This window comes from Lactuca serriola, chromosome 4, assembly GCF_051521515.1.
Source record: "Lactuca serriola cultivar US96UC23 chromosome 4, Lser_US96UC23_V15, whole genome shotgun sequence".
Taxonomy (NCBI): Eukaryota; Viridiplantae; Streptophyta; class Magnoliopsida; order Asterales; family Asteraceae; genus Lactuca; species Lactuca serriola.
In genome coordinates, this window is record NC_136411.1 from 145,079,331 (window position 1) to 145,101,537 (window position 22,207).

Consider the following 22,207-nt stretch of genomic DNA (forward strand, 5'->3'; position numbering starts at 1 on the left):
TCCCAAGTGAATTCAGGTCCTCGCTTGGCGTTCCACTGAGCCTTCACGATCGGGATATGGCTTTGCTTCGTTTGCTTGACCTCCCGGTCCATGATCTCTACAGGTTCTTCTAAGAAGTTGAGGCTCTCGTTGATCTCGATTTTGTCGAGTGAGATTAAAAGAGTCTCGTCGGACAGACACTTTTTCAAGTTCGAGACGTGGAAAGTAGAATGTACGTTACTGAGTTCACGAGGTAGGTTGAGTTTGTAAGCTACAGGGCTGATTCTAGCAAGAATCTTGAAAGGCCCTACATATCTTGGATTTAGCTTTCCACGCTTTCCGAAGCGCATCAAGCCCTTCCAGGGTGATACTTTCAAAAGAACGCGGTTTCCCACCTGGAATTCCAACGGTTTCCTTCTCTTGTCAGTGTAGCTTTTCTGTTGGTCTCTAGAGGCTTTCAATCGTTCACGAATCTGAATGATCTTCTCTGTCGTTTCCCGAATGATCTCCGGACCTGTGAGAGTGCTGTCAGGAACTCATCCTTTAGCTAACTGGGTGTCACCCACCACATCCCAGCACAGAGGGGATCTGCACTTTTAGCCATAGAGGGCTTCAAATGGAGCAGCCTTTATGCTCGTGTGATAACTGTTGTTGTAGGAAAACTCAAAAAGGGGTAAATGAGTATTCCATGCCTTCCCAAAGTTGATCACACAGGCTCGCAACATATCTTCCAAGGTTTGAATAGTTCTCTCACTTTGTCCGTCGGTTTGCGGATGGTAGGTTGTACTCATGTCCAGCCTCGTTCCTAGGGAACTTTGTAACGACTGCCAGAACCTCGACGTGAATCTACTATCTCTATCAGAGATAATGGATATGGGAACACCGTGTAGTCGTATAATCTCCCGAATGTATGTCCTTATGAGCCTTTCCATCTTGTTAATCTCTTTGATGGGCAGGAAGTGTGCGGATTTGGTTAACCTGTCAACGATCACCCAAATGGTATCGACATCACCCGTTGTCTTGGGCAACTTGGTTATGAAGTCCATTGTGATTCGCTCCCACTTCCATTTCGGTATCTCTGGTTACTGTAATAAACCTGAGGGTTTCTGGTATTCGACCTTGACCTTGGCGCAAGTAAGGCATTTACTCACGAAGGTAGCAATCTCTGCTTTCATGTTAGGCCACCAGTATAACTTTTTACGATCTAGATACATCTTATATGAACCTGGGTGGACGGTATATCGAGTGTTGTGCACTTCGGTCATGACCAAGTATTTGAAGCCACTGTGTTTCGGTGTCCAGATCCGATCCATGAAATATAAGGCTCCGCCACCCTTGACTTCCAAGTTCTTATCCATCCCTCTCAGGGATTCACTTGCCACATTTTCAGGTTTCAAAGCGTCGAGCTGAGCCTCCTTAATTTGTGTGGAAAAGTGTGAATGGATAGTCATAGTCAATGATTTGACTCTACGACCAGAGTATTCTTTCCGACTTATGGCGTCAGCTACTACGTTGGCCTTGCCGGGATGATAACGAATTTTGCATTCGTAATCACTGAGTAGCTCGAACCACCGTCGTTGTCTCATGTTGAGCTCCTTCTGGTAGAATATATGTTGTAGCCTTTTATGGTCTATAAAGATAGTGCTTTTCGTACCATACAGATAGTGTCTCCAGATCTTCAGAGCAAACACAACTGCTCATAACTCAAGATCATGCGTGGTGTAGTTGACCTCGTGTGTCTTTAGTTGTCTTGAGGCATAGGCAATGACCATACCTCGCTGCATCAAAACACAACCGAGCCCTTGATTGGATGCATTGTTGTAGACCACGAAGTCTTCTATTCCTTCTGGAAGGGATAGTATCGGTGCGGTGCATATGGCTCGTTTCAGCGTTTGGAACGTTTTCTCTTGATTCTCTTCCCAGTCAAAGGCCACGACCTTCTGGGTCAAAGTCGTAAGAGGTTTCGCAATTTGAGTGAAGTTCTGAATGAACCTACAATAGTAGCCAGCGAGACCTAGAAATTGACGAATCTTGGTAGGCGTCTTTGGTGCTGACCAGTTCTCAATGGATTTGATTTTGGAAGGGTCCACATGAATTCCCTCTTCACTAACAATGTGACCCAGGAATTTGACTCTTCGAATCCAAAACTCACATTTAGAGAACTTCACGTAGAGCTTCTCTGATCGCAACGTTTCCAAGACCTGATGTAGATGCATACTATGCTCTTCCTTACTACGAGAGTAGATGAGTATGTCATCTATGAAGACGATGACGAACTGATCTAATTAGGGATGACATACCATATTCATTAAGTCCATGAATATTGCGGGCGCATTAGTCAATTCGAATGGCATCACTACAAACTCGTAGTGTCCATAACGAGTTCGGAAGGCTGTCTTCAGAACATCCTCCTCTAGCACTCGTAACTGGTGATACCCGGATCTCAGATCTATCTTCGAAAAGTAACTCGCCCCTTGAAGTTGGTCGAACAAATCATCTATGCGAGGCAGAGGGTAACGATTCTTAACGGTTAACTTGTTGAGCTCCCTGTAGTCGATGCACATACGAAACAATCCATCTTTCTTCTTGACGAACAAGATCGGTGTTCCCCAGGGTGAGAGGCTTGGTCTTATAAAGCCCTTGCTGAGCAGTTCTTTAAGTTGACTGGACAGTTCTTGTATCTCTGCGTGTGCTAGATGATAGGGTGATTTGGCTACTGGGGTAGCCCCTTGAACTAAGTCGATTCTGAACTCAACTTGACGTAGTGAAGGTAATCATGGTAGTTCTTCTGGAAAGATGTTGGGAAAATCACGTACTACTGGAATGTTCTTAATGTCCTTCATCTCTTGGCTCACATCGACAACATGAGAAAGGAATGTGCGACATTTATTTCGCAAGTATTTCTGGGCTTGAATACTCGAGATGATATGAAGGTTCGTGCCGGTTTTGTCGCCATAGACTACTAGAGTTTCGCCAGACGGCAAATTAAGGCGAAGAACCTTTTCATAACACAGGATGTCGGCACGATGTAGACTCCACCAATCCATGTCGATAATGACGTCGAAACTTTTAATTGAGACCGACATGAGGTCGATTGCAAATGAATGCCTATCTAGAGTTAGATACATCCTATGTATATACTGCTAGTGCTCTCTGTCTTTCTGTTAGCCATTTCTACAGTGAACGGTTCTTTAAGTGTTCGTGATTTTTTCTTAATCAATTGAGCAAATTTTTGGTTCACGAAACTCCTCTCCGCTCCACTATCAAATAGTATGCAAGCATATGAATTATCGAGGAGAAACGTACCAGTGACCACTGTGGGGTCGACAATGGATTCCTCGTGGCCTATAGTCAAAACTCTTCCTACTCCGCCGGCATTCCTTGCCTTCAGTTAGTTCCTTTTGTAGTGGCCCACCTCGCCACAACCGTAGCAAGCCTGTCCCACAACAGTGCCGAGTACTTGGTTGATTGGCCTCGCCGGAGCTTTGCAGAAACAGACTGTGTGTCCCTTCCTGTTGCAGTTTGAACACTGCATTTCCCGGCAGGCTCTTGTGTGGTGGAAGTTGCATTTGTTACACTTGGGCAAACTTCCAACGTACTGCTTTATCGGAGCAGCAACGGCAGGTGCTATCGCAGCATGAACTGCCACGACCTGTTGCTTTTTGGCAGCTTTCTGTTTCTTCTTGTCATCCCAGAATTTCCGCTTGTTGGCAGCGTCTTTGGAGGATTCTGAGATGGCTAGGGTTGTTGTTGTTAACGATGGGGTACGGACCCCATGGTCAATGAGTCGTTGTGCCATTCGCTTGGCACTATCGAAGGTAGCGGGGTTTGAAGCTAAAACATTCCCTTGAAATGGAGGAACCAGCCCCCATATATACCTCTCCACCTTCTTGGCTTCAGAAGGGACCATTCCCGGACATAGTGCTACCAGATCGCTGAATCTAGCAATGTAAGAGACTATGTCGGAGCCCTTCATGGTTAGGCTCCAGATCTCCTGTTCTAGCTTTTGAACTTCCCCCCTCGGCCAATATTCTTCGATCATGAGCTCCTTCAGAGCTTTCCAGTCTATAGCATTTGCCACTATAAGAGATAATGACTTGACATGGCTATTCCACCATGTCAAAGCTCGGTCCGCGATGGTGCAGGCGGCAAACTTGACCTTGCTCCCTTTCAGACAGGAATAGATATCGAAGATCGATTCCATCTTCTCGAACCACTGCAAGAGGGAAATGATTCCGCCAGTTCCATTGAAGGACCTGGGTTTACAGCCGGTGAAATCTTTGTACGAGCATTCCCTAGCGCATACTGGAGTTTCGACAATAGTGGGAGGCACATAAGTCCCACTCCTACTAGTACCAGTATTGGTGAATTGTGCTAAGGCTGTAGTTACAGCCGCATTCACAGCAGCTTGGATAACCGTTGGGTTGTATTGAGGAGGAGGAGTTGGAGTTTGATTCGGAGTTATCGGAGTGGTGCGTCTCGCTGATCGACACGGAGGCATATTGTAGCTGTAATATCACAAAGATGAAGACATTGATAAGAATTTAATAAAGAGAGTGACTCATGGACTAACTCTCCATAGCCCAATAACACAGTTGAATAGTATGATTGAATGTAGATTTAAAACTAGAAGGATGAAAGCAATTGGATAATAATTTCCATAAGATTAGATATTTGTCAATTATACTGGTATTATAGATGTAACAAGTTTGGGGAAAAATGACCTAGAAGTAGGTCTTACATCAAACCAAGATGGGAAAATTTTTGATAGAGCTATGACCTAACAAGACTTAACAGATTCAAAGCCTTAACATAGATAGGAAATTAAACTAGAGTCTTTACATAACTAAGTTATATTCAAAAGAGAGAGTTGAGTAGGCTCTATCTACGACGAGAATCACTAGAATGAGTCCTTGACTCCGACAGATGGCGCTCCATGTCTCTCATACGCCTTTCATATGCTGCCTGTCGAGCTCGAAGTTTCCTGACTTCAGCTTGGGTTGCGGCAAGATCTCGCTGCAGAGCCTCATTGTCTCTCTTAGTCCTATTTAGAGACTCTTCTAGATGGCGAATGTGGACCGTGTTAACGCCATAGTTGACGTCAATTTCCATGACTCGGTCGATGGTTTCTCGACCTTGCTCGACATTCCGAGCAACCTTACGGACCATGATGGGCAGAACTCGGTCAGTTGAGCCTCCCTCACTTAGATTGTAAAAGCTTCGGTCTCCATTGAAGGGTAATGGATGACCCTGCTCATCACTCCAACGGTTCAAGTTTGTCGCCCACAATGGTGTGGGACCTTGAAATGCTGGTCGGAGGTTAAGGTTTGGGATTGGAGCTTCTTGTGGTAGGTTGTTGACTTCTGGTTCGGAATCAGAATCATCAGAAAAGCCTTCAGCGAGGTGATCATCCAAAGGGATTGGATGGTCATCTTTTGGCTCTGCTTCAAGCCATCCAACATTGCCTTCGTTTAGGAAGTATGGGTCGCCGTGGGGATGGAATCCAACCATGATATCTACGCGAGAAAAGGGGTATAAGAAATAATTAATTGACGTACTAATTAGATAATTATAAAATGATCTTTATCAGTTACTTCAATACTTGCATAGTGCATACAAGTTACATGTAATCAAAACAGGATAGACCTTCGAATAAGTGACCCTAACTCCAAATCCACAACCAAACAAGGAACAGGAAGTAAAGCAAAGATCACAGATTCTAAGTCTATGACATCCTAGTCACATATAAACTTAGCGTATCCACTTAGCAACTATTGAACTACTAATAGAGACCTTTAGTTATCAGATAAGTAATTATAGTAGCACAAAATACTCCTATAGTATTTTAAGTTTATGTTTTGTTCTAATGTTTTCATTGTAGTAGTGTTGGTAAGTTTTTAGACTTGTTGCCACACCATAATCATTCTCGGGCATATGCTAATCACTTATCGGACCAACATAGTTGATCAGGCTATATCATTCCTAGAACTGACCATACATCCCCAAGCCTACTTGTGATGTTCAACAATCGTAATACTTTTGTTCTGTCCTAAGTGACACTGATTTTAGTATGAATGCAGGTATGTATACTTGGTTAAATATTTTATTATTTAAAAGTATAAACTCTTGGTCAGAGTATTTTAATCCTGTTTTGTTTATAGTTTGTATATCTTTTATGGGTTGATATACTCGATTCACTATAAACAATGCTCTGATACCAATCTGTCGCACCCCAAAACCAGAACGGCGGAAACATTCGGAGGTGGAGGACATCATGTACAGTATCACAACAAATAGTAGTAAACAAGCAACAACATCATCCATTGCATTAAAAATATAATTTAATACAAGTGTGTTCTTTTTAGTTTATAACACACCAAAAATGTAAATCAAAATAAGAGACGAGTCTTGAACGAGCTCCATCATCTCAAAACCTGGCATCGGTACCTGTCTACTAATGACCTGAGAATACAAGGTATTTTGAAAGAGTTGATCAGCTTTAAAGCTGGTGAGTTCATAATCATTTTAGTGTCATTGTTTGTATGAAAATGTTTCTAAGTGTTTGATGTATAAGTTTGTAAATATTTGTAGTAAATTTTTGTATCTCCTAGAAAATCCTATATTTTCTACTAAACGTAGCCTTCAACCAAGGCATCAAATGTTCTGTATGTTTGTTTCTTGTAAGAGTGTGTATTTTCCCAAGTATGACTATCATTAACCAAAAATATAGTTTCTACATTACCGTTTATGTGAGAAGATCACAATTTGAATGTAATGGGGAAATAATAATAGTACTGTAGTGTTGTATTATAGTAACTACTGTTGTACTAACTACCTTAAACCAATTGTTATTTAAGGTATAATGTGATATGATTGCACCATACTATCGACTAATAACACGACGATGAAAGACGTCGGAAGAAATGACATTTGACACCCGTAGACTTGCAAGTCCCACTATAGCGAACAGCAAGGTGTAGGATAGTCAATCCAGTACAAATCTATACACAAATTCACGCTCTCCATCCAGGAGACTCTGGCTACAAATCGAGCCATGGCAGTGATGCCATGCCTCGAAATAATGGTTCACATTTATGTTATAGTATTCTTGTATATGTATTGTATGTACTAGTGTAATGTATGTTCTCTCTGTCTAGTATGTAGTATGTTTTCTTTGTTTCTCATCATAGTATGTTCTCTTGTAAAGTGTATTGTATTGTATGTATTGTTTCTCGTTATAGTATTCTTTATCTGTTTCTCGTTATAGTATTCTCTATCTGTTTCTCATTATAGTATGTATTGACTCATGTATGAACTGACTCTTTGTATGTTTCATTGTACTAGTAGTAGTGAGTAGTGTCTTCCTAAACTATACCTATTATAGTTTACTAGTAAAGTTGTTTGTAATAATTGAGTGTATTGAACTGAGATAAAAGATTTTATGTCTATGCATATATACATAATATACAACTAAGGATCAAATGACACTCGGACAAACAACAGGGTACTCTAAGTCCACAACCAAACAAGGAACAGGAAGTAAAGAGAGTTATCAGTCCTAAGTCCTTCAAACCTTACTTATATAACTATATATGCATTTGGCATGGTTTTGACAATATATAAGTTTAAAAGAGTTAAAAGAAAAGGTTTGTCATGTAAGAGCAAGTTTGATAAAGAGTTTAACATGTAAAAGAGTTTGATAAACATTTTGAAGTAGTTTGTTTGATAAAACAGCTAAAAGTATAGCAAATCCATTGTTTGATAGTTATTAATCACATGTGATTGATATAATAACTATTATGTTTCAACTTGTAACACCCCCCCATAAAAGCATTTAAAATCTTTTAAAAGATAGATTAAGGGGTATGAACTCACCTGTAGTGAGTGATACGGAAGTATGTTTGGAAATAGGATGTAGAGTGTCAGGTGAAACCTTGAGCACACAATGATCCTAATAAACATATAATGACATGTATCTGCATTTGATTTGTGTATAAACAACTAATTATAAGGGATAACACCCTAATATACTAAGAAACTCTTAGATTGAAGGGATACAATCACGTATGACTGCATAACTAGGGTGTATGGCCACCCTAAAGAGCTTACGGTCCAAATGGCATGACCATAAGTGTTTACGGTCAAGATGGTTCATGGTCCATGTGGTCACGGTCTAATGACCTTACGGTCATGGAGTTCACAGTCTAAGGACTTCCAACCGTAAACTCATCAAGTCTTGCACAAATGATGGTTTTAAAGGGCTTCATTCAAAGGCATCGGATTCTAGGGACCATGCTTAGCCTTAGGAAGGGTTTAGGGTCTCTAATGCACCTTTCATTAGAGTTTACGGTCTAAGGAGATTCTCTTAGACCGTAAACACCTTGTTCTTTTCTAAAAGTGATGTTTTCAAGGTGTTTAACTAGTGATTCAAGCATATATCAAGCTAAGGGTAGTGTACTTACTTATTAGAAGCTTGTAAGGGTGATTAGGATCCAAGAACACTAGTGTGTGTTCTTGGTGTTCTTGGTGAAATGAAGAACACTTGAAGATCTATCAAAATGAAGAGATTTCATGGAGGAAATCATGCATAACCACTAGATAAAGAGATGTAACAACAAATCAAAGGAAAGAATTCTTACATTTTTGGAAGATCAAGATGAAGATCTTATGATAATTGAGAGAGAATTCGGTTTACTAGTCTTGTAAAGGAGAGAAATGATCATGTAATATACATATATAGGGAGTTTATGGTCACCATGACCGTAAGATCCAAGCTTCATGACCGTAAACTCCTTTTAAGGAGGTTTACGGTTTGCTAGGTTTGGAACCTTAACTGATAAATCCAAACACTGATTCCTTTGATGCAATAGGCTCAGAATGCTCAAACAGACTCTAAACAGTGCTAAAAGTTAGCAGAAATGATTCTGACTTAGATTGAAGTGAATGGTTTGTACAAGATAGAAATTTTAGGTTGTCACATGTATGGCTAGCATACATTAGTTCTACAGGGTTGGTGGAAGTTTCATGGACGGGTGGGTTGTGTGAGGCCGGGAGGCCAGTTATGAGATGTTTTAGCATTCCTCTAGGAGTGAGGATTAAGCGCTTGCTATGATTATGTATATTGTTAGGGTGTTGTGATGATACTTAAGAAAAATATGGGTAGGTGTGGAAGGTAGTATGGGCTCGTACTACTGAAAGCATAGGACCCATACGCGTAGCAAGGAAGTCATAACCCCTGGGGTTTAGTTGGAAGTTGGTCCCATGATTATGGTATGGATTATTCGAGACGTTTTGAGACCGGATCCGGATCAGGATCGAGAGCTGGCAGCCAGGATAGGCCAGTATTGTCAGAGGATCGTGTAAGGGGGATCATCCGGGAGTAGGTGATTGAGATTGTTTGGGGATAGATTTCGGAGATGATTGGGTATTTTAAGACCTTCATGGTTGAGTATTTTGTCGAGCGCTATGAAGCCTTGCAGAGACAGCTGCCGCAGCAGCTGTAACGACGGCAAGGGGAGGAGCCGGTTGAGCTTTCCAGTATCGGGACTCGTTGCTGGGACATATTAGGATGAGCAGAGGATTGTAGTTACTTGAGATCAGGGAGATGTTATGTACTCGTTGCATTCCGCGGGTTGAGCGGGAGAGGCTGGCACATGAGTTTCTAGATTTGAGGCTCGGGGGTTTGCTCGAGGCCGTAATGTGAGTCCCGGGGACTCCGGAAAGGGGTTATGTTCAGCTGGGGTTTTTGTAGTTGGAAGTGGAATGGTTAATTGATGGATTGGACTGTCGTGTTATAGGGCAAGGGTTGTGCCCTTTCAGTTTTTCGAGCTCGAAGGAGTGGGCGGGCTGTGACCCCAGGATCAGGTTATATTCTAGCTCGGGGTTAGTTGGTTGCAGGGATTGGCGATATTATTTCAGCGTCATTGAGCACAAGTGGGTCTACGTGGCATAAGTATTTTATGATGTCCAATTTGCCTTGGATCTCTTGTATCGGGCGGTAATGGTTGATTGTGCGATCTATTTCACGTTTGAGCGGGTAAGTGAGTCAGGGTACAAACCCTGAATAGAATGATTCTAGAGCCCGAGAGCGGGAAACTTGTTTGGAGCACCTTTGGGAAAAGGGGTATTATGTGGGAGGTCTGCGGATAGGGTCCCACAGAAGGGTTATCCATCAATGTCAGGATTCAGTGGTTTCAGCAACCGTTAGTGATTAACGAACGAAAGCGCTAAGGGAAGTGGTTCGGCGCCAACGTATTAGTTGGAGCATTTATCTTTGGTCTTTAGGACATGAGTGTGGGGTCATTCAAGCAGTAGTGACTGTCGGTTTCACTGGGACTCAGGAAGTGTTCATCTGGTTATTAGAAGTGTGTGATCAATTGAGAAAGAGTTGGTTGTCATCGGACCGATCGTTGGGAAGTGAGAAGTGTTGGGAATTCTCCAATTTCCATGTATTGTGAAGACTTAGTCAAATCTAAGTGGGGGAGAATCGTCCCGGGATACAGAAGCAGGAGCGGTGTTGAAAATGGGATAAGTCTCGCATCGTTGTCAAGAAGGAAGACAATCCAAGTGGCTGTTTGGTTTGATGATTGTGTGAGTTGGGGGGGTTCGGTAAAACTCCCCAACATGGGTATTATGTCTTCTCGATGGTTGATTACATAATTTGGGGAATCAGGTTGGAGTTATGGTCATGATTTGAGTTCAGTTCGAGTATTCAGTCGAGGGTGTGCTCGACTCCGAGGGTTTTTGGATTGATAGATTGAAGGTTTTGTTAGCTTCCAGGGCTCGGCAGCACTTTCAGCACGGGTGTGCGGCTTATTTAGCGTATGTGGTAGATAGGCGGGTCAGGGAATAGATCATGGATTTCCGAGAGGGTAGACAATCGACATGAGGCCTAGGGTTAGGCCGGGGTTTAGAGTCCACAGAATGGATTAGGAGTTTCAAACCCCAAGTGGGTGAGAACTGTCACGCTGAAGACTCTGTACGTGTTTGTGGATCTAGGTGTGTGTATTGAGTATGCTGCTATGATATAGCAATCAGTAGGTCTGTCCCCAAGTATCGAACATGCTGATGGAATATTCTGGAGGCATTGTGTGGGTTTAGTTAATTATATGATCAGGTTCTGAGTGTATATATGTGTTATAGAGTAGCAACTTGTTTTACAACTGGATAGTGAGGAATGAGGTTTCAGTACTGTGACACTTGTTGATGTTGTGAAGGAAATTGATTAGGCCCTTTTGAGCAATGGAGGAGGTGGGAATCTCCAGGATGGAGCATTGGGACAACTGAAGTAACGACAACAGTGTCGATAGGTTATCGGGAGCTTTCCAACCACAGGCTGTGGGCGTAGAGATTGTGTTGATTATGTTTTTTTTGTAGGAGCATGTTCGAGTTTAGATCTTTCTCCTGATCATCTATGGCGACACATTATATGTGGATAGGGTTGAGGCGGTCCTGCTTTATGCAGTAGGCCAAGATACCTGGTACGGGATGACTGAAAGCTGTAGGCATGAAGGCTCAGGAGGAGCGGTAGGGTTGAGGCGGTAGGCCAACAAACCCTGAGAGTTTCAACACAATGGTTGAACTGATTCGACATGTTGGTATTCCAATCTAGGGTATTCCATCCCGAGGATGACCGGACCCTATGATCATTTGGACTTGGCATATTGGTATTTCCACCCGAAGGGTGGTATGTGTTGGATAAGGTGTCTAAGTCCATAACTATTTCTGGTATGTACTTGACCGGTTTGGCATGGTCCATTTGGGTTTCATGGCATCATGCATTTGGATAGACTAACATGAGAGAAATAACACTTAAGGTTTATTAATATATTATAAGTTCTAATATATTAATAGTATTATTTAATTAGTATTGATCAAGAATTAATCAAGTGATCAAAAAAAGACTAATTAAATATATAGGTTGATTGTGTAAATCAACCATACTTGTATAGTGGGCTAATGCTCCATGGATTATCAAGTTAGGCTAAAACCCATAGGATGCTCCATGGTAGTTATATAACCTATGGATCACGAAAATGAAAGGTCATGACAATTAGGGTTTACATGGTGTAACACACTATATAAGGACCCTTATGTTCACCAAAATCAGCACTTAAACAAGTAAGAAGAGGGCTAGCCGATTTCAAGTAGTGTGACATTTCTCTCAAAGTTTATTCCAAGTGCATTTGGTGTTGTGTAAGACATTTGAGGCATCACACTTGGGGTGCTAGGCTCTCAAGGTTTTCAAGGAATCCAAACTACTACAAGGTATGTTTTTTCTAGCTTGCTTTTACATTAAAAGTTCCCCTTGTATGCTAGATAGGATTATGAATCTTGGAAAACAATTTTGCATGTATCTTAGTCAAACATGGATCCAAGGTTTCTAGGGTTGCATGAACACCTTAGGAGTGTTAGAATGCTCAAAACCCTACAATATGGGCTAGATATGAGTACCGTACTGGTTGGTCGGTAGTGGTAGGTATGTTGTTGGTGGTAATTGCTTGTGGGACTGTATTCTATTGAAGTGGTGGATGGCAAGGAACGACATGGTAAATTATCATCGATATTATGTGGTCATATTATTCTGATGGTCTATTAGATGGCATGTTGTGCTTGATCGGGCTGAGGCGGTCCTGATTTATGCAGTGCGCCAAGATACCCGGTGCGGGCCAACGATGAGTCGTAGGGTCAGGGGTTCAGCAGATTATGCCCCATGATTCTATTCGGGTAGGAACTTCAGGTTCCCAGGGTTGTATAGTCCGTTAGTAGTAATGAGAAGAGAGCTAGCAATGGATAGTATGAGTGGTTGGCCAGGGAGTCAGACTGAATCCAGGTTTCCAAATTTCAGGTGTTAGGTGGTAAATGGTTGTGTGCCACATGGGATTGTGGAATAGTCTTCTCTGGAATGAGTGTTCATGTTCATTAGTGGATTGATCATGTGTGATATTTTAGGAGCTGAAGGACGCTTTATCCTGTCAGCACCAAGGATTCCAATCGTAACGAAGCACCGTGAGAGGTTGCGGGGTAGTTGGTCGTAACGTACTTCGAGGGCGAAGTCTAATTTAAGTGGATGAGAGTTGTAACACCCCATTTTGAAAAGCACTTTGTGGCGGTATCAGAGGCCCAGGGTATGAGTAATTCAGTCTTTTAGGGTCCCGGGATTTATTCAGAAGGTTTAAGGCTTGGGTTTGTGGTTAGGAGCGTAGGGCTTCTCGCCACGTTTTTTGGATATAAAGTTCGTCGGAAACGGACTTATAATGAAGAAGTTATAGCACTTTAATGGATTTAGCATAAATGGTCCCTAATGGAAATGTTTGGCAAGCAAGTCCCATGCATGTGAGGGAAGCATGCACGTGTCCAACTGGGTATGCCCAGCGTAAGCTGGTGTACGCCCAGCGTAATGGAGTAAATGATCGCAGGTATGGGGAGGAGTACACCCAGCGTATGAGAGGCATGCCCAACGTACTCTCAGAGACCCTAAACCCTAATTTTTGGGGCTAACCACTATATAAAGAACATTATGGCTCAAACCCCAACCTCCTTATCATCCACCCCAACCTCAGAGAAACCCTAAAATGCCTCATTTCTTCATCTATGGGTGATTTTGACTTCAAGAAGCTCATTTTGGGTGGTGTAAGCTTGGAAGAGGAAAATAAGAAGTTGGCAAGGAAGAAATTGGGAAGTTGGAGCTCATAGATTTGGAACAACATCATCATTTGGAACTCTTTGGAGGTATAAAGTTCATAACTTTACCTAAGAATACTTAGATCTATTGTAGTTAGGTTTTGGAGTCATTTTGGTCCCAAGAATGGACCTTTATGATGAAAACTCGTTTTTGAGCTTAGGGTTGCCACCCTCAGAGCTAAAAGGATCCCATAAGTAGTAAAGTCTTCATATTGAATGTCTTAATGGGTTCATGCATGAGATCTAGCCCTCTTCATGGAAGTAATGCATCATTTTTGGAGTTTGGGCTTGTTTGGGCCAAGTAAAGTCACCAAGTCAGTGACTTTATGGATTAAGACGTGGAAAAGGATCAGGATTTGTGATTATAGCTTCTGAAGTGGAGTATTAAGCCATTAATGGGAAAAGGACTTAACAGGGGATTTACGCTGAGCGTACGTGCAGGTACACCCACCGTACGCACCTTCTAGCCTGTACGCTTAGCGTACGTATATGTATGCCCCACATAATCTGTTAGTGTGGACTTTGTGTTATTGGGCCACGATTTGGGCCATGCTTGGGTATTTCGGCTTTGATGGGCCATCAGGAGTCAGTTATTATGGGTTGAGAATATGTTTGAGCTTAGGGTAAGGCCCATTAAGGGGTATTGGGCCCAATGTAGCAAATTGGGCCATTAGTGGGCCACTAATGGGCTTGGGAAGCTATCCTAGTGTTGGGCCTTTTATATTGCAGTTTTGGGCCTGGGAAATGGACCAAATTTGACTAGGGGTAAAATGGTCATTTTACCCTAAGGAGGATTATTGTTTTGAACTAAGTGATATTTCGGTATTGATAGATTTGGGAGTCGAGAGCTTAGTTGTTCGGGATTTTGGTGAGGCAGCGAGTCGGGAGTTCGACTCTTCAGTTCAGATCGACAGTGTGAGGTGAGTTATCCTCACTATATCAACAGGGTCTAAGACACCAAGGCCGGCCATTTGGATTGTTATCATGGTTATAGTATGCTTGTATGTCGTATGATCTATTAGATCGGTATCCTGGTAGATATGGTGTTATGTTATTATGATATGTTAGATCGGTATCCTGGTATATAGGAGGATGCTATGTTAGTGACCTGGTTAGGTCGGTATCCTGGTTATAGGATGTTGCTATGATTGATGATCTGTTAGATCGGTATCCTAGTAGATAGGATGTTATGCTATTATGATATGTTAGATCGGTATCCTGGTATATAGGATGATGCTATGTTAGTGACCTGGTTAGGTCGATATCCTGGTTATAGGATGTTGCTATGATTGATAATATGTTAGATCGGTATCCTGGAAGATAGGATGCTATGCTATTATGATCTGTTAGATTGGTATCCTGGTATATAGGATGATGCTATGTTAGTGACCTGGTTAGGTCGGTATCCTGGTTATAGGATGTTGCTATGATTGATGATCTGTTACATCGGTATAACTGTTATATATATGCTAGTGTATGATAATATGTGCACATGTTTGTTTGAATTGGGGGTTAGGTTGAGGCGGTCATGCTTTGTGCTGAAGGCCGACATACCCAGGGCAGTCCGAATAAACTGAAGGCCCTACAAAGGGATTTAGTCTAGCCGAAGACCCGACGAGCGGTCCGGATAGGTTGTACGCCTTGCGAGGCGGTCCAGACGTGCCGAAGGCTCGGAGAGCGGTCTTGATAGGCTGAAGGCCTACAAGGCGGTCCAGTTAGGCTGAAGGCTCATTATGCATGTTGTTTCGTGTTTTTTATATGATATGGTTATGGTATTGTTGAGGTTGGTATTTTGGGGGTAACTCACTAAGCCTTCAAGCATACAGTTTCAGTTTATTGTTTCAGGATCAGCGGATGACCGCAGGAAGGCGAAGGCGTGAACGTACACTTCCTCGATTGATGATTATGATTTTTGGGAACTCTGATGTTTAAACTATTTTGAAAACAAATTGTAATAGCTGAATGGTTTTATATGATTTAAAAAGTTTTAAATTGGCTCGAATTTTTTTGGATGTTACATTTTTCCTCTACATGAGTACGCCCAACGTACGTACGCTTACGCCTAGTGTACGAGAGGAAACATGCGATCCATTTTAGTTATATACGACCGACGTACTTATCTCGTACGACCAACGTAGGGACCAACTTTGCAAAAAATTTAATGAAACAAGTTCGATATGAAGAATACCTGGAAAACTAGCGTTACAATTATTATCTTATATTTTATATTTTCAACAATCATATTTTTTTTAACGGATAACATAAACTCACTAAATCCTACTCCTAAACTATTTGTTTTGTCCACCACGAGACTTGAACCCTCAACACATTAGAAAATGACATATTTCAACATTTTAACACTGCTAGGTCAAAAATCGTTTGATATATCTATCTTCTATCTATCTCTTATAAAAGACGTCATTCAAATGAATGTGGTTCAAGATAGACCATCTATCTTAACCCATATTCATTTGAAACTCCTAAACTTTCCATCTTATGCCACTTAAATGATTATTCAATTCAAATATTTGGCTTATATAAGAAACATTTGATTATCTTCTCTTTTTATTTTGCTTTATCTTATTTTTTTCATTTTACTTATCGATTGAAGAGAGTGCATTAGAATGAAGAAGTTTCAAGTATGTTTGCTTTTATTCTTTCCATATATTTGTTTCTTATATTTTCTTAAAATCCATTAGAATTTTGTTGTGTACAGGATCAAATCCAAAAGTTTTTGGTATTTAAAGATGATAAAGAATTATCTAAAAGTTATACATTTAGAGCTAAAAGAAAAGTTTAGTCAATTTTTTGTTTTATGTGTTGAAAATGTGTGTGTCAAAGAAACAAGAAGATAAAAACAACATAAAAATTAAATTTTAGGTGAAGGTTGTACATTTAGAGCTAAAAAAAAATGTTGAGAATTTTGATGTTTTTGAAGTTTTCTTAAAAGAGAATTGTGTTTAGATGAGTTCTTCACATCCATAAAATAAGTATATGAAGAAACTATGAATATTAATGTGTTTGAAGAATGTTTTTCAATAGAAAGGTATGTGGTTTTTATGGATGTAATTATTATCCTTTTGTCACCATCATGACTTTCATTTTAATGACATGATTCTTTTAATTCTTATATTTTCAAGGGGTATACTTTGAAAATTTTCCACATCATAGCATTGAACTTCCAATTTTTTTTATTACAAAATGGTTTTTGGAAGAATATATATTTCGATGATTGTGCTATTGTAATATAATAAACATAAATTTGATTAATTTTATTAATCGTATATTGTTGTTGAAATTTATTGACTACTAACTGTAAACATATGACAATTATTATTTTTAAAATTGTAGGTCCTTAAGTTTGTATATACTGCATCTTTCAAACATCTATTTGTAATTTAATACATATAAATGTGATTAATTTCATTAGGTAATTATGAAATTGTTGTTTTATATATATATATATATATATATATATATATATATATATATATATATATATATATATATATATATATATATATATATATATATATATATAACTGTGTGTTATGTAATTGATTAATATGTTTGCATTGTGGAGCAAAACAACATACACTCTCATATAAATAAATAGACACAAAATAATAGGTGCATATAATTTAGTTTTTAATAATTGGTTTGAAGGCTTTTGGAATAATATTTGGTGTACACATTAAATTATTATATTATTCATTTAATTACTAAACATAATTTAAGTATATATTTAATTAATTCTCATAAGTATCAAATAAATATCATGAGTGAAAAACCTCTTTAGTTGAAATGGTTTAATTCTAAATAACCTTTAATTGGGAGTTAAAAAGCTGAAAATATTAAAATTGAACTTGAATGCAATTAACAAATTTTTATTACATCAATACGAGTAAAGATATAAATTTTAACTATTGAATAAAAATGTATGTTTATTCTATAGATGTTATTATTATTTTTTTGCCACTTATATCGAGACCATTATTTTAATCGCACAATTATTTTAAATTTAATTTTTTTAAAGAGTTATATTTTGAAAATTTTCATATCATAGTGTTTAACTTTTAAATTTTGAACTCCAAAAAGGTTTTTGGAAGAATCTATACTTGATTATTAAAACTATCATTAAAGGTGATTTAAGTTATAAAAATGATTTTTTTTACTTAATATTTATCAAACACGTTCCGAGCCATTTACAAATGCTTTAGAATAAGTTTTCTAGTTAACTAAAATAATAGTTAAAAAAATATTCAATCAAATAAATAATTTTTGAATTAATCAATCGTATCACTAAATCAAGAATTGTATTTTACTTTAACTTTATTTATGTGTAAACCCAATATAGAATTCATTACAAAATTTAATTAGAATATACATTTATCTTATCATTTTCTTCAAAAGAAAAAAAAAAACTTACAATAATATATATCAACATAACATAACAATTATAACAATTATTATTTAGTAGTTATAATCTGCATAATATTAACATGTTTCACTCGTTTATGTCCATAAATGGTAAGCAACGTTTGTATTCCTTAATCCGATTAAACGAATAATTTATTTAAATTATCTATTTTTAATAAATAAACGAACTTGAGACTGTTTCAACGTTAGTCCACTACCAACCTAATCTTGGCTGTGTTAAACTTAAATACTTAAACGACAAACGAACAAAGCCGAAGATCTTACAATTCCTTATCCCCTCTCTCTCTCTCTCTCTCTCTCTCTCTCTCTCTCTCTCTCTCTCTCTCTCTCAATAAATCTTTGTTTTTGTTGTCAACTTCGCCCCTTTCTCAAGAAATTTTAATCAAACGTCCCATCAGTGGCGTAAGCGCTGCCATCACCCTTTGTTTCTTTAAAATCCCGACTTTTAGGAACCATTTACTGTAATCTTGAGAAGGTCGTCGTCAAGTCGTCAAGTTCAGAGGTTTTCATCAAATATTTTCTGGGTACGAATTTCTTCTCGACTTTTTTACGATGATTTTCTGCACAGTTTTGCTAATTTGAAGTGTTCTTTCATCCAAAATATACGAGGGTATTCTTGCTTAATTTTCTGATCATGGGAACTATGTAAAACGGAGTCTACTATTGACTGTTACTTTGTAGAATCCGAACCACTACTGCATCTCAAATTGAGATCTTTGATGTTTTCAGAATGAAACTAATTACTGTCTCATGAATTCGTAGATAGTCTTTCTATTTGGGTTTCTTGAGGAAAACGAAAAGGAGCATGGACCCCATATTTAAAGTTTTATAAGCTGTTCAAATCTTTCTTATTCAGAGTTTTAAATCTTGCTTCGTTTACTTCAATAGCTCATAAAATGCTCCAGTTTTGAATCTCGAAACATTATTTCGCCAATCGTAAACAATAAAATAAAGTCAAATTATTGACTCATGAAACATTATTTTCGCCAATTTTGAATATTGATTCATGTATTATATATCGTTCTTTCTTGATTATTGGTTCATGAAAACATATGGAAGTCTTGACACGGAAAACCAAAGAAATAATATTAAAAACCTTACTTTAAAGTATCAAGAAATCTTGAATGATGTAATGTGATTTTATTATATAGCTTTCGCCGATATCTTTTCTTTTTTTCAGAACAATGTCACGTGGTACCCAAGATCTTGTGTTCTTGTTAGCTATAGCGTTATTGGCAATATGTTCTCAAAATTCGCAAGCTCATGTAACACTTGAAAACGGGGTGAAATCAAAGGTGTATTTATCACCTAAAATAACTCAACATCCGGGATCCGTTTCAAACAAATTCTACTACGATATCGAGTTCCCAAAAGGTCATATTGCTATAAAGAGCTTCAATGCCGAAGTTGTTGATGAAGAAGGGAATCCTGTTTCCCTTCAAGAAACTTATCTCCACCATTGGGTTGCAGAAAGATACTACCAACGTAAAGGTATTAAAAGTCCGAAGTATAACAGTAATATCGGATCCCACCAATCAGATTTCCTTGTTGCTGGGAATGCTGGGGTATGCAATATTGAAAGCGGTCTTTCCCAATTTTTCGGATTGGGATCTGAAACACGAAAAACATCCACACATGTTCCTGATCCTTATGGAATCGAAGTGGGTAATCCGCTTGAAGTTCCTGCTGGATATGAAGAGAAATGGGTGCTTAATGTCCATGCAATCGACACTCGAGGTGTAGTAGATCCAATCGGATGTACTGAATGCAGGTATAAATATCACGTAATTGAAACTTCGAAGCATTTAGCTTTTGAGATTGAATTATCTCAAAATTTAGTTGGATTTATGGATTTTCTTATATGATGAAGATGTAACTTGTACAATGTGACGAAGGATGAATATGGTCAGCCTTTGGATCCAAATTATTTGGGAGGTTTATACTGTTGCTATGATGAAACACAATGCAAAGTGAAAAACGGGGTTGAAAGTGTGAAGAGAAACCTTTACATGAAGTACACTGTTGAGTGGGTTGATTGGAGTGACTCCATAATACCTGTTAAAATCTATATATTTGACGTCACTGATACTTGGCAGAACACAGGAATCCATGATTGCTCGGTAACTTACGTCATCACTTCATCTTCACACATAAATTTTGTCAAAATTCAATACCTTTTTAGGAAAATTTTGAAGCTTTTTGTTATCTTACAGATTGAGTTTGATGTTGAACATAGTATAACAAATGACTACACCAATACCAGAAGATCAAATGCAAGTTTCCCGATTTCTGGTGATGTCGTGTATGGCGTTGCACACCTACACAGTGGTGGAATAGGCTCTGCTTTATATGGAGAGGTGAATATTTCAGTTTTTTGGAAATGGGTCGTGTTTCTTGTAATCTGGATTGATGTGTAAAGTATCAAGCTATGAACTTTATTCAGGATGGACGGGTTATTTGTTCGTCTAGAGCTATTTATGGAGAAGGAAACGAGGCAGGAGATGAAGCTGGATATATTGTAGGAATGACCACATGTTACCCTAATCCAGGGTCTATGAAGATAGCTAAAGGTGAAGTTTTGACTTTGGAGTCTAATTACAGCAGTCAAAAGAACCATATAGGAGTTATGGGGCTCTTCTATATTCTTGTTGCGGAGTCTTCTACGACGTTGGATTCTCCAGTTCAAGTAAGATTTCTACCCTTAATTCATTAGCGATTTTGCAAAAGAATGTTGTTTAATTTGTGAGGTTGATAGTGGGAAAATAAATAATTTTAACTTGAAAGGATATTGTATTTTAGATGGAACGGAGGACGTATAAAACTTTAGCTTTAGTTACAAATAGTACACATCGTTCAATCGCTTTGATTCCATTCTAGTATTAAGTTCGACACTAGCATGTTTTGATTTACATATGAAAACATTTTTTGCATATGATTATTGGATATTTGTAAAAGCTAAATGCTTCGTTTGGAAACCGGTTTTAGTCACATTTTTTTTACTTTCCATGTAGTCGGTATAGCACGTAAATACCTTACATATTGTCACCGATTGCATATATAGTTCTTCAAAGTATCATAACATAAATTTGAAAACATACCTAGTAATTAAAGGAGATTACATATAGCATTCTGAGAGATTATTAGAATATCTAGAAGTCTTAACATGAAATGGATCAATCGATGCTAATATTAAAAAGCCAGTTACACTTATACGATCATGTTCTTTAGCCTACAAAAGGATTCATGTTTTTAGCCGTTTGCAACACTTTTCTTATGTTTTATGCATATGATATGTTTTTTTGTAGTTGGAGCATTTATAGTCAACTTTCTTGGGTGTGGTTTGCAGATTCATCAAGAATCGAAAGTACCGATCTTCTTTTGGGGTGTAGCTATGTTTGGATTGGCAATTTTTGCAGCTGTTGTAGTTGCTTATAGGCGACAAAGGCAAAGTAAGGATGGGTACCAGTTTATTGCAACTTAAGCAACCTTCCTGCCATATGTGTCAATTAGATGCTATGTGACATGAATCGTGTGGTAAAACTATACGTTTTACAGACCTTAATATGTGAAAAATATAATTAAGGATATGTTGCTCTATAATAAAACTTAGTTAAGATTTGTCACTGTATTCTCACGTTTAGAAGAAGAAATGATTTTGTAATATATATGGTTGGCATGTCAAGTGTCACACATAAAAGAGACAATATAAATTATAATGTATAATAAAATATGGTTTGTTGCATGTGGTGGACTATATAGTTTACCATATGTTTGTTTATCTGATAATTAAAGTGTATGTATTTTTGGTTTATGCTCTTTTAGAGAAGATACTTATAATGTCAAAGGTTTATGGGTTACGTTATAAGTTTATTTTCAAATAAGAGACACAAGGTCCAAATAAATCATTATACAAGCTTAAAAGTTAAAACACATCTTTACGTGGTTTATTGAAAATTGTCACTTTAGTCCAAAATGGTTTGGACTAGCACCAGTGGTTTAAAAGTTTGATTTATTGCGAGTTTGGTCTAATTTATTTTGAATTTTTTTAAAATACAAATTTTCACTTTTTTAATTTTAACTTCTATTTTTTATTTTGTTATATTTC

The 22,207-nt window shown here is 38.5% G+C and overlaps 1 protein-coding gene across 2 annotated transcripts; it reads left to right on the forward strand.

The window, feature by feature from the left end:
- Window positions 1-18,445: 18,445 nt before the first annotated feature.
- On the forward strand, window positions 18,446-21,913 carry LOC145102679 (uncharacterized). 2 transcript variants are annotated; one of them, XM_079040135.1, is made up of 6 exons: window positions 18,446-18,626; window positions 19,283-19,873; window positions 19,973-20,222; window positions 20,316-20,459; window positions 20,546-20,788; window positions 21,408-21,547. In XM_079040135.1, exons 2-6 carry the CDS (start codon window positions 19,287-19,289, stop codon window positions 21,420-21,422), a joined length of 1,239 nt encoding a protein of 412 aa, XP_078896261.1. In that variant the 5' UTR covers window positions 18,446-18,626; window positions 19,283-19,286; the 3' UTR covers window positions 21,423-21,547. The 2 variants fall into 2 exon arrangements, with proteins under 2 accessions (XP_078896261.1, XP_078896260.1); XM_079040134.1 differs by having other exon boundaries at window positions 18,450-18,626; window positions 21,449-21,913.
- Window positions 21,914-22,207: the final 294 nt, after the last annotated feature.

What these genes read in the sequence shown, in the direction of transcription:
- LOC145102679 (XM_079040134.1), top strand. Translation starts at nt 19,287, where the DNA reads ATGTCACGTGGTACCCAAGATCTTGTGTTCTTGTTAGCTATAGCGTTA. An exon ending in ATCGGATGTACTGAATGCAG is followed by an intron (nt 19,874 to 19,972) that starts GTATAAATATCA and finishes TATATGATGAAG; the next exon opens with ATGTAACTTGTACAATGTGA. An exon ending in CAGGAATCCATGATTGCTCG is followed by an intron (nt 20,223 to 20,315) that starts GTAACTTACGTC and finishes GTTATCTTACAG; the next exon opens with ATTGAGTTTGATGTTGAACA.